This window comes from Buteo buteo, chromosome 3 (genome assembly GCF_964188355.1).
Source record: "Buteo buteo chromosome 3, bButBut1.hap1.1, whole genome shotgun sequence".
NCBI lineage: Eukaryota > Metazoa > Chordata > Aves > Accipitriformes > Accipitridae > Buteo > Buteo buteo.
The window spans coordinates 58,421,059-58,433,548 of record NC_134173.1 but is presented as its reverse complement, the minus strand read 5'-3'; the positions used below and the strand labels follow the sequence as shown (position 1 = coordinate 58,433,548).

Here is a 12,490-nt window from a genome sequence, read left to right as displayed (position 1 = left end):
ATGCAGGTGAGGAACAAGCTTTTGTATTTTAGGATGTGTGTATGAAGCCAAATATGCATGCGAATGCAATCAAAGCAGTAGGTGAGAGATGCAGAAGCATCATCAGGGGAAAGCTTGAGGGGCAGGAGGTCACACTGGAAGACTGATGTGGTCAAAGCAAGACATCACCAGTCTTAGCTACAACCACTATTTATAGGAATTTATGTATGAAATCATCTACTTGAGAAAGAGGATATAATGAAATAATGTGCAGGAATGGAAAAGCCAACTAATAGTATCCTCCCATATTTCAGTTTGAGTCTCCTCTGAGACTCATCACAGACTTTAGTTCTTACAGACTAAACACTTTGTCCATGGCTATCACTTGATGGTCTCTGAGCCAAAAGGCAGGCATGCTTATTCGAAACATAAACTAGTGTACTCAGCTCAGCGTAGCCAAATGTGGCATGTCTTCTCAGCCTCTAGTATCAGTGAGCACCAAATATCTGCTCAGGTAGGGCAGTTAAAACAAAAATGATTCTTGAGTAGAGTGCTTTCTAATGTAATTCCCTGTAGGAAAAACAAAAAGATCCCTCCATTTTATATTTTTTTGATCCAATCATAAACTTTTAAGCTTCTAAATTTTAACAATTAAGTTTCTTTAGAAGTTTTCAGCTGGTATACCTATGCATTGCCTGAGTGAAGTATTAGCTGCACTGCAGCTTCATTCAGCTGTCACATGGCCTCTGGGGAGGCAGGATTTCATCCTCAGAAAACCCAACCAGTCAGGGCTGGAGCCAGGGCAATGCAATAAAGAACAAAAGAGAGAGAGGTCTGTACTTTCAGTGTTTCCTCTCACATTAGGAGTGACTGAAATGTCATATATAGGAGATCGATTTCTTGCCAATGTGTCTCACAGACACATTTCCCTTTACCTAACTTCTAGTCCCAAGGGAGTCTCTTAATTTCACCCCCCTTTAAAAAATATGTGCTTTCTGGAAATGTTCAAGCTTATTCTTGAAAATTACACTGACTCAATCAATGGCAGACCACATGGTTTAATTCATGATCTGAAAATGAGACCAACTATTGTATATTAAATACCATGATGGGGAGTGCAGAGGGAAAGTAACTTCCTATAATGAATGATAAAGGAAAATATTTGAGATTGGATACAGTCTAATTTATTCCAAATCCAGGATTGCTTTATTGTTTATTTCTTTCTTATATCTGGCAGTCACAGCTTAGTAAGAGAGGGTGAATTTGTATCACAGGCAAGAAAATCGCCCAATCTTTCATTTAATTCGATCAGGAAATTTTCACAAGGGTCTTCTAAAACACTCTTAGCACATGACTGTAAGCAAATCAGGAGATTTCCAGTTCTGTTTTTCCTACCTTAAGAAATATGAGTAAGCATAATCATGTTGAAATAGTTCTTCACAAGTAAAGATTATGGTTTAACATAATTTTTATTGTTTAAAGAGAACAAAAATGGAGCTAAGAATTCTCAGCTGTAAACTAATAGTTTATAAAGAAAAATAATTTTAATATATAGTAAATTAAGTTAATTACGATAAATAAAACCTTAAATTTAATGTAGTAAAATATTTACTGAAATTTAAACAACTTTAAAACCTGGAAGATGCAAAAAAATATAGGGCTAGGAATACATTTTGAAAACAGGTTATACTTTTTCTTTTATTATTATTTTTCCATGTTTGAAAATTGTATAGTTTGCTTAACTGGAAGTAAGATCATCTGAATATATGCAATGTGAGGAGAGTTACGTACCTTAAATATTCTACTTCTGCTGGTTTTTCATTCTTAGAAAATAAAGTTATAGTACCCTCTCCTGTGCTTTGGATAGTCTACAGGAATAATCCCAACTCTTTAAGTTAAAGATTTCAAAGCATCGAAACTTACATGGATATGTTATTTCACCTCAGCAGGGTGAGAAAAAAATAACTTCATTGTAGCCAAAATCTCAGCCAATAAGAGCTTTAGTGGACCAAGAATGAAGTAAATAAATGTTACAACTGAGGATCACTCATAGACACTGTCCTGTCCAGCAGGTCTTATATACAGAAGAGGATTTTAAACTAAAAACCTCCCTCCTTCAGTTGTGGCAGACACTCAACAGCAAAGGAATGGTCCATTCTTCTTTAGAGATTAAGACATGAGCTATCATCCACAGCTAACTTGAATTCAGTGTATAATCTAAGCTAATTTAGATTCTTTTTAAGCTTTTATAGGGTGTAGCAGAATTCCATCTTGACTTAATTGTCTTAATGATAACTAGGTTTAACATCACATGAAATGTATTATGAATATGACTATGTCCAGTATTCCCATTGAAGGATGTGCAAATACAGCATCATAATATTAATATTTTATAATTGGAAAGTGATTTTCAACTGATAGCCTCAACTACCCTTTTGAATATCAGTTGAACTGCACAACACTCCTCCATGGTATGTATTAGTAGACTCATTTTAGAGATAGTCAAACAGGAGCACAAAAAGCTATGGCCAGTAATTAGAATGTATAGGTAAAATAGAATGATGGTTTTATTATTGTATAAAGGTTCTACCAATTACAATAATTACATCTAGTTATTTTGCCAACTTTTTTCTAGGGTTTTGGTAGCCCGTCAGGTGAACATTGGCTGGGAAATGAATTTATCTTTGCAATAACAAGTCAGAGGCAATATTCTCTAAGAATTGAATTAATGGACTGGGAAGGAAACCGGGCATATTCACAGTATGACAGATTTCACATAGGAAATGAAAAGCAGAATTACAGGTAAGAATCTATTGAAATTCTTTTGACTCTGCTGAGTGATAAATATTGTTCATTGTTTGCTTGTTAAATATGAGAAAGGACAATAATATGATCCTGATTTTCATCAAAAGTGAATAAAGAGGGTGAAAATAAAATAGAAATCTGACTTCTCAGTGATGGAAGGTTAGAGTAAACCTAACATATCTGAGAACAAGGGATGATCTATTAATCATGCTGGCTGGTAGAACTGCTAAAAAATTGTATAACTCTTTAAATCTGAGACCATCAGAACTCAAAACTGAATAGAAAAAAGATATGTATTCTTCATTACAACTTGAAGAATTTCTACCTCAGAAGCATGAGACTGAAACAATGGACATGGGAAAAAAAAGACTAAAAATGCTGTTAAAACATCTGATATTTCCAAACTAAAAATTCAGTGTAAATTAAGAGTAAAAAAAGAATGCTGGATCTTATTGTGAGGAGATAAAACACAAAACGAGTGTCACATACTGGATAGCCTTGATTCATCAGCAGCAGCAGCATGCCATTTATTAGTTTAAAAAGGCATATGAATTTAAAACTTTTTCCTATAGTATTTTTTTCTCATTTTTTTTAAAGATAAAAAAGTAGGAACTTAAATATGCTTATTAAAAAAAAGAAAAAACCTTGGAGACACAAGAGATATGGATGACTAAGTGGTTTAGTTTGTTTTTTTTTTTTTTAAATCATTGCTTCATCTGAACAGACATTACAATGGTGGAGAAAGAATATGAAATCCAGAAAAAGATCCTAAATTATTTATTACAGCACACCTAGTTAGCATAAGACTTCATAGAGAAAAAAATATATTGTAAAACCAAACATTCAAGTCATAGCACGTGAAACTAGGTTGATATTCAGATTTTTAAGTTCAAGTAACTTGATTCTCAGAAATGCTGATTGCCTCCCTCCCACCCTGGGCCTCCAGAGAAATGGAAGTGAGAGCAATTTGCTCTTTCTGCTGACAGGAATCTGCCCAGATGGGGCACAAAGTAGTGTCCCTGTCCTTTGGGTTTTGTCAGAGGGCACTACTGCATAGCCTAGAAGCACAAAACCTACATTTAGAAGCAATCTGTATGAGTTTAGTGCCTGCATAAAGCAAAGACTATCCCATGGCACACAAAGGACAGCTCTGTCCTCCGTCGCCTCCAGCAATGTCATGCCTGGCACTGCCCATGGCATGCCATTTCCCCAGATTTGGGAAGGTGAAGCACTGATTCTGAGGTGCTCTTAGGCAAAGAGTAAATATAAGTAAAGGGAATTTCTCAAAACAGAGGTTAGAAGTATTTATACAAAACATAAAAACAGCAGTGTAAAAGTGGATAATGTGGGGCCTTAAACATTAGTAGAAGATGGTGTTCAAAAGTGTAAGGAAAAGATGGGACAAATACTTGTCAAGTGAGGAAAAATGTCAAAGGACAAAGTTACGTATAGCTCTAAAATTTACAGTGAAAACCAGAGAAGATGCCAGGAGTATTACTTAGAGAGTGAATTAAGATAGCTGAATTTGCTAACAAAAACAGTGTCTTTTTTGCTCGCATTTATTCTGTACTGAATAGGGGTAACATATGTTGCTGACGAATTGGAAGGATGTTGAAAATTTAACTTATGTTAAAGCTTGTGTTAAGGGAGGATATCTTTTCAGGACTCATCCGGGTTCATTCATGGCAAAATAGTGAAATAGTTTCTCGTTTTGTTTCAAAATGCTAGACTGCATTTGTAGTAAAATAGTACAGGAACTTGGGAATGCTTAAGGGATTTCTGCCTATCATAATCCATGTAATATGCCCAAAGTAGAAGACACAAGGAGTTTTGGGGAAGGTCTGCACCATTGTCCCTCCAACAGTCTGGGAAATCTGCTGGGGACTGTGACCTGAGACTGCCCCAGGTGCTAACTACCAACCAGGACCAGAACACAGGCTTAAGTAATTATGTACAGTTGCCTGTGTATATTTAATTGATTTCCCTTTTCCTGGCACAGTTTTAGCCTGATCCAAGTAGCACTTTCCCAGTCAATTCCTGAACACAACTGTAGGATCCCATGGAGCAGGGACTTTTTCCAATACACACTGTGAGCAAGTCCATGTTAGTTTGTTGGGGAAGAAAGTCCATCCATACAGACATGAATAGTGGTGTGCCACTAATTTTGAAGGCCAAAGAGCAAGCCCTACCCCAAGGTTTAAACTTTCTTCAAATTTTGATATGTCCTTTGTCATCTGTAATAAACTTTGCCTCAAAGAACGAACCTTTAAAGGACTTGGGCATAGTATTTGCTTCTCTGCCTTGGGTGATAACACAGACACTTGGAGATTTCTTAAATAAATTAGGTTTAATATATTGATAGACAGCACCGTAGCCTTGAAAATCATCCTGAATCAGTCTAGGTCTCCAGGATATCTACATGAACAAGGAAATATTAGGAAATATTAGGGAAGGGAAGGGAAGGGAAGGGAAGGGAAGGGAAGGGAAGGGAAGGGAAGGGAAGGGAAGGGAAGGGAAGGGAAGGGAAGGGAAGGGAAGGGAAGGGAAGGGAAGGGAAGGGAAGGGAAGGGAAGGGAAGGGAAGGGAAGGGAAGGGAAGGGAAGGGAAGGGAAGGGAAGGGAAGGGAAGGGAAGGGAAGGGAAGGGAAGGGAAGGGAAGGGAAGGGAAGGGAAGGGAAGGGAAGGGAAGGGAAGGGAAGGGAAGGGAAGGGAAGGGAAGGGAAGGGAAGGAAAGGAAAGGAAAGGAAAGGAAAGGAAAGGAAAGGAAAGGAAAGGAAAGGAAAGGAAAGGAAAGGAAAGGAAAGGAAAGGAAAGGAAAGGAAAGGAAAGGAAAGGAAAGGAAAGGAAAGGAAAGGAAAGGAAAGGAAACCCACTATCATTAGAAGCAATGGAGATCTTTTGGAAATATAAACCGTATTTTCTGAACATGGAAACAACTGTGAAAACTGATCCATGAAAATTCTTCTTGCTGAACAAGAAAAACAAAAAAGATGTATTTCAAAAGTGTACAAATTAAATAAGAAAGGGTGTACAGGCCTCAAAAAGTATAAAGTTGAGTAAGAGGGATAAATTCTGCTATCCACATTCAAGTCACTTTTCCACAAAAATCAGAAGAAATTTGAATTGGGACTAATGACTGCAGTTTTGGTTGCTGTCCTACTCCATAGTCCAATTAAAGGCCAGAATGACCTGTGCTCATGCTGTCTGTGTGGCCTCTTTATGGTACAACTGAAGTTCCTCTGTCTAGGGAACAGGGAATCAGTTCCATTCACATTATTCTGCGATAAACAGAGAGGGAAACATGAAGATGTAAAAAGGCTCTGTCCATCTCTGTTGGCCCTTTGAGTTTCATATTAATTCCTCAATTATTTTTACTCAAACATATCTGAATACTTGAAGAAAATAACTGAGTAACACGGTGACAGTTCTGCAAATAATGAAGTGTAAACGACATGCAAATCTAAATTGTTTTTCATGCTTGACAAATACACTTGTGCCTAGTCCAGACAGATATATGTCCAACAGACATTTTGCAAAACAAAATCATGTTGGGCTGTTTTAGAAATTATTACAAGAATGCATCCTATGACATAAAAACTCTTTATTTTGCTTGCCAGCATCACTATCTGTGATAGAAGCAACTCCAGAAGGCAGGCCAAATAAAAGCCTGATTATTGAGTCCTAAACAGCTGGCCACCCTTCAGAGAATGCTGTTTTCTCTTTATCTGAGGAGCTGCCATTAAGAATTTAAATGATTCCTCTGAAGTTGAAAACCACAGCTCCCAGTCTCCTGCTTGCAGTGCCTTTTCTTCACAATTGTCGGGCATTTGCCATGTTTGCTTTCAATACCTCAAACACAGAACAGCATACTTTTTCAAAACTTTAGTTGCTGTTAATTTTAAATAATTTTGCCAAACAAACTAGATACTGTCTTATGTTGGAAGCTGTTAGGATTTTCTGCTAGTGACCCACACTAAATGTTGTTTCTTCAACACTGTTTGCAAAAATAAGTAATTGTAGGCTGGCTGCACTCTACATTAGTTTCAAATAATACAAGTTCACTAAGAAATAATAACCAGTAAAGAGAGAAGTTTCCAAACTGGTCTGGGCAGTAGATCAAGGAGATCTGAAATAGGGAAAGGGTATTGAAATGAAGGGAAAAGCTCAAGGAGTGGAACAACTTTCATTTATTCTATGGCAGTACCTTGTACATTTGGAAGACACAAAAAAAAATTAAGGTTCCAGGTCTCACATTTGAATATAATAAATTTAAAAAAACAAAAGAACACAAATACCCTGAAGTGATAAAATGTGTCTGAGAAAATACAGAAAATAATTTTCATGCTGTTTTTCCAAAATCCTGCCCCAACATTATGCAAAGTTCGATTGAGTCTGGATAGCTCCCAATTGGTGATTTCAGAAGGGTTCTGTTTTTCTTCTGGGCTGTTTGTATTCTCTTTACTACTTTTTATTAGCCTAAGGAATCTATGATTAAAAAGAGTAATGCTGAACACATGTATGTTAAAAATATACTTGTTTCTCTTTCAAAATGAGACAGCTCCAAAAGGGTTTCTGGGAATGCAGAATAAAATCTATTTATCCCAGATGATGACCGCACAGAAGAAAGTTGAGGTGAGAAGGTAGATACTGAAGCAGTAAATGTATAATGATAAATGATAACTGAAACAGGAAAATCATTGTTGCACCACATGCGAAACTTTCAATAGCATGGAAGTATCTAAGTGATTAATTTCCTTTAGAACATCCTTAGGCTTCTTATCTACACAAAATGATTACACAGAGGGCTGTCTGTAAATGTGAAGAAAACTATCTCTGCCAGTCTCTTTGCAAGTCTTACACTGTGGCAAGTAAAATCTCCATAGAGTAAGAAGAGTCAGATCTTGCAAGCCCCATTTAGTGCAGTGTTTCTTAATTTAAGTCAGAAGGAATTATTCACAGAACTATAAAAACATAAGTTGAAAGAGACTCCCAGAAGACACACAGCCTCTCTTCTTTTCCTGTGCAGACTCTACCTAGCCCACTCTTGATAGTCTGTTGACATTGTCTGATGTTTTTAGGAGCTGTACAGATATGACACGCTGCTGCTCTGACCTGTTCCTCAGACCCTCCAGAATTAAACAGGAAAAGTAACCACATGTTGGGATTTCAGGCACCACACTTCATAATCCCACATATTAGTTAATGAAAGCAGATATCCTGATGCTGGATTTTGAACAGCAGTAATTTCAGCCTGCACTCACATCTGGTTTTGCTACTTATGATACAGGACCAGTGCTACCAAGCAAGGTATGGGATGGAGAATGGGGGAAATACAATTTTTAATTGGCTGAGCTATTTGTACCTCAGAACTCTTAGAGAGGTTGAATATACCCCCACTTCCCTATGACAATATATTCCGGTATTTAGTCATTCTTTCAGTTAGAAAAGCTTTCTATTCCTGCAATGACTCACTACCGTCTGTCCTATCCATGGAGGAATATGATTAAATGATGAGGGCAGTGCTGCTGAGGTGAGTAGGACTTAAGACTTTGGAATTGCTGTAGGTACACGTGAAAACTGATGACAGACAGAGAGCATCCTAATTTCTGTGAGTGAATCACGTACTTAAGGTGATGGCTGACCTTTGATAGTTAAAATTAAGGAGAACAGTCTTTATATTGGAACCAGCATGATAAAGAGATTAGGAAATCTTATGAGAAAATGAAAGAGAGCATAGAGATACATTATTGTCTCTGAACAAGCAAGAGACAAGTTGACAGGGGAATTTTAGTTATATAGAGAAGAATCAAATGTATGGGTCCTCAGAGGCAAGAAGTTGATGCAATTTGTTGCAAAGAGGACGGAGAGTCATTGAAATGATTCAAATCACTTCAAACCACTGACATGGTCCTGTGATTCATGCAAATCTAGGTAGCACAGTTTCCAAGCTCTCCAACATACTGTTTCTCTCCAGGCTTTACTTTGGGAAACCAGATTGGTTGTTGAATGTAAGCTAACAATTGTTAGACTTTATGGGACCTGGTAGCAGAGAGTTTTTAGTTCCCTGAGTAGAATAATAGAATAGTTTGGGTTGGAAGGGACCTTTAAAGGTCATCTAGTCCAACCCCCCCCTGCAATAAGCAGGGACATCTTCAACTAGATCAGGTTGCTCAGATCCCCGTCCAGCCTGACCTTGAATGTTTCCAGGGATGGGGAAATCTACCACCTCTCTGGGCAACCTGTTCCAGTGTTTCACCACCCTCACTGTAAAAAACTTCTTCCTTATATCTAGTCTAAATCTACCCTCTTTTAGTTTAAAACCATTACCCTTTGTCCTATCGCAACAGGCCCTACTAAAAAATTTGTCCCCATCTTTCTTATAAACCCACTTTAAGTATTGAAAGGCTGCAATAAGGTCTCCACCGAGTATTGGATTTTTTAGCTCTTGTTTGTTTAAGAGTTTGTATATTTAGTTTCAGCAATAGTATTATATCTCTCTGTTTTCTTAGGCAAACTAGGTAGGTAGCCTGGAGCCAAAGGCCTTGATGTAATGTTAATCTTTGATATTTTTTTTTTAAGGTGGAGGCTATTGATTTATTTAAGCACCATTGTAGAACTAATGCTGGAATCTGTTACAAAAATTTCTCACTTTTCTTTCTGTAAAGTAGAGAAAAAATATTTTTGGTACAGTCTTTTAAATTGTACCAATGAAAATGCTCTAATAGGTAAAAGGAAGTATTATTTGAGAGTGTAACTTTTATGGGGACAGCTTGTTTTGTGTATCTTTAATTTAAAAATATATTCCACAGACTATTGCTGTTTCAGCAGCAGGATATTAACAGGCCATTGTCACTTTCCTCAGAGTACAAAATCTCATTTTTAAATATTGGTGGTTTTCTTTGTTATTACCCAGGCTTTTCAGTGATGCATTTGCCATAAGTAACATTTTTTCTTCTTGTGTCACTTTATAGATTAGTTATAACAGGGAATCAGTCTGACTTGTAAGTTTTTCTGAACCATTTGCTTAGCTTCTTCTGCGTTAGTTGTATCAGATGGGGGAGAAAAAGTACAGTGGAGGACACATAGAAAATCTGTAGCAAAGCAGGAAAATAAACACAGATCCTCTGAGACCTAGTCCTGTGCCCAGACCCTAGTACTTTTCTTGCCAAATATGAAAACTACAGAGTAACTCAAAAAATAGATATGGTGCAAAAATTTAAACCCATAGTAATTCACTTTTCTTTGGAAGCTTGAAATTCAATTTGCAAGTCTACTTCAGAGGAAATATCCACGCAAAATCCTATTAACAGACAGAATGATATCTGTGGTATGCATACTTTCCATTATTTGAAAATATATTTAATATTTTTTCACCAAACAATGGTATAAAATGTATAATATGGAAAAAAGATTTAATGTCTCTATGTATATATAAATATCTGGCTGAAATAACTTTATTCTATTTAAGAACACTGTCAGTCCAATAATATTCCATGAAGTCTAAATACTGGAAGTGCAGGGATTCAATCTGATGCCCATTAACCAGAGGTCTTTCTGGAACCAGGCCAGTGTTGCTCTATTATGTCAGTGACTAAAGCTCACTGGCAGTCCATGCACTATCTCCAAATGTAAGCAGAAATGAACTATAACATTTTCTCTGACTAACTGAAAGTTGATGCAAATGTACTTGTGAAGTTTATGAATAATAAAATTTAACTTAATCCACATAAATCCCTATGTATATTATCCGTCCACAGCTCATCATTTCCCACCTCTAACTACATAAAGCTCATTTGTAGTTCACTATACAATAGCCTTGACTCGAAACAGGAAGAGAGGTTTTCTTCTTCTGTGTTATGGAATATAATGAGAATGCATATATAGTGAGTACTGTAAAGGAGTGACTGAGGAGCAAAGGGGAAGTGAATAGTGAGAGAGAATGATGGGAATGGATGGAAGAGGGATGATGTGCAGCTTCTGAGTGGGAGAAGAGGGAGCTCTGTTGGACAGTGGATTGGGGAGTAGTGGAGTACTTTCCCTCACCACATTCCCATTTTGGTGGGAAGTTGGCTGGGGAGCAGGGGCGCTGTTGCCAGCACTAAAGCATTTTTCGCTTGTATTCCCTTCAAGAAGCAAGAAAATGGGTTCTCTTTAGCAAAATAGGCTCTCCATGAGGTGGTATGTAATTCTTTGTTATCCTCCTGAAACTTCGTAACTGGCAGCTCTGCAAAATCTAGTGACTGTCTGCCATGTCTGAGTGAAGAAAGAGCACAAACTGCAGCCATGAAATCACAGCTGTACCAGACCCAGCTATAACAGACATTCAATACCAAACTATATCTGTCCATATAAAGTATAATAATTGATTTTCCAAGAGCTAAAAATTGTTACAGAACTACCAATCAGATCTTATACTAACACAGTTCACTGAACTGTCTCTTTCATGTGACAGAAAGGCATTGATGATTACATTTCTTAGCTTATAACTTAAATATCATTAAAAGTGAGAAATTTAATTTGGAATTGTATTATGTGGTTCATTATAGGTGTCATAGCACAAATCATTCCATATGCAGAAGATGTATTATTTCCTCTGTAAGAGTTAGGTATTTGAAATTTTCATCATTAGCCTTCTTAGTCTTAAACAGTTCCACATAAAATGAATGTTGCTATTAGTCTTCAGGCCCTTTTGATAAAGAGTATCTACATACTCAATTACAGTAATATGCTTTGAAGAGCACAAACCTCCTCAGCTTTCTAAATCAATTGATCACAAGCGTGAACTGCATTTCAGCCAATATGAAAATCCTTTTTTAGAAAGTCAAATGCCAATTCACATATGCAAGTTCAGCCCAGAAATGATACAATTTATCAGACAATATCTATTAAAAAACACCATTAAAAGCCCCCAACATTTCTTTTTTGTGTTCTAGTTTGGTCACAAATAACGCTAGAGCTCTTGAATGCACTAATATCTAGGATATGGAGGCAAACCAACAGAGGTGTTCCATAAACTCTGGGAAATTCTTTACCTGAGATTTTAGAAAAGTACTGGTATACAAGCTTACAAGGTATACACTGTTGGTTGTACAGCAGCCTTGCTTTCCAGGAGGAAAGCAAAGCCTCCAGTGTGGATTACTCAGAATGTATCTGATATAACAATGACCTAACTTATTAATCAATAAAAGGTAAATATCTGTTAGTTTATTTTCATTATTAGATCTTTCAAGCTATCCCTAATTGTTGCTGTCTTTGGTCTTGCTTCTCTCTATCGTTTTCCCTGAACTGGTTAATTTTCAATTGCCTTCTCCAGACAGATATATTTTCTTCACCAAAATTGGATAGCTTTTCTCCATATATTCATTTTCATGTACCTGCAGCACCCACCTTCTAGGGTTTTTTGGCAGGCTATAGATAAGAAACTTTCAATAATTAAGTTTGATTGCACTTTTATGTTTCTAGAAACTTTGGTGTTTCACGGCTTTTCAACCACATAGCTGGAGAGCAGCTTGTTTTCCAGTATGTTCCACCACAGCTATTGCTATGGGACATAGTGAGCATGTCATTATCTCCTCCTCCAGGCTCCTAGATTCATTTTTTAACAAAAGGAAAATATATGAGTAAGGACAAAAGTATCTTATTTTCCCATAAAGCTTATCTACAATAAAATAAACACATCAATTCAAACTACTGATTACTTGAGGCAA

General features: G+C 36.9%; 1 protein-coding gene across 1 annotated transcript in view; it reads left to right on the top strand.

Moving 5' to 3' along the window:
- The window catches only part of ANGPT1 (angiopoietin 1), a 165,851-nt gene that overhangs the window by 123,465 nt on the left and 29,896 nt on the right, over positions 1–12,490 (top strand). Inside the window, exon 7 of the mRNA XM_075023818.1 lies at positions 2,615–2,781. Coding sequence (XP_074879919.1) covers positions 2,615–2,781 — 167 coding nt within the window. The remainder of the gene's footprint in view (positions 1–2,614; positions 2,782–12,490) is intronic.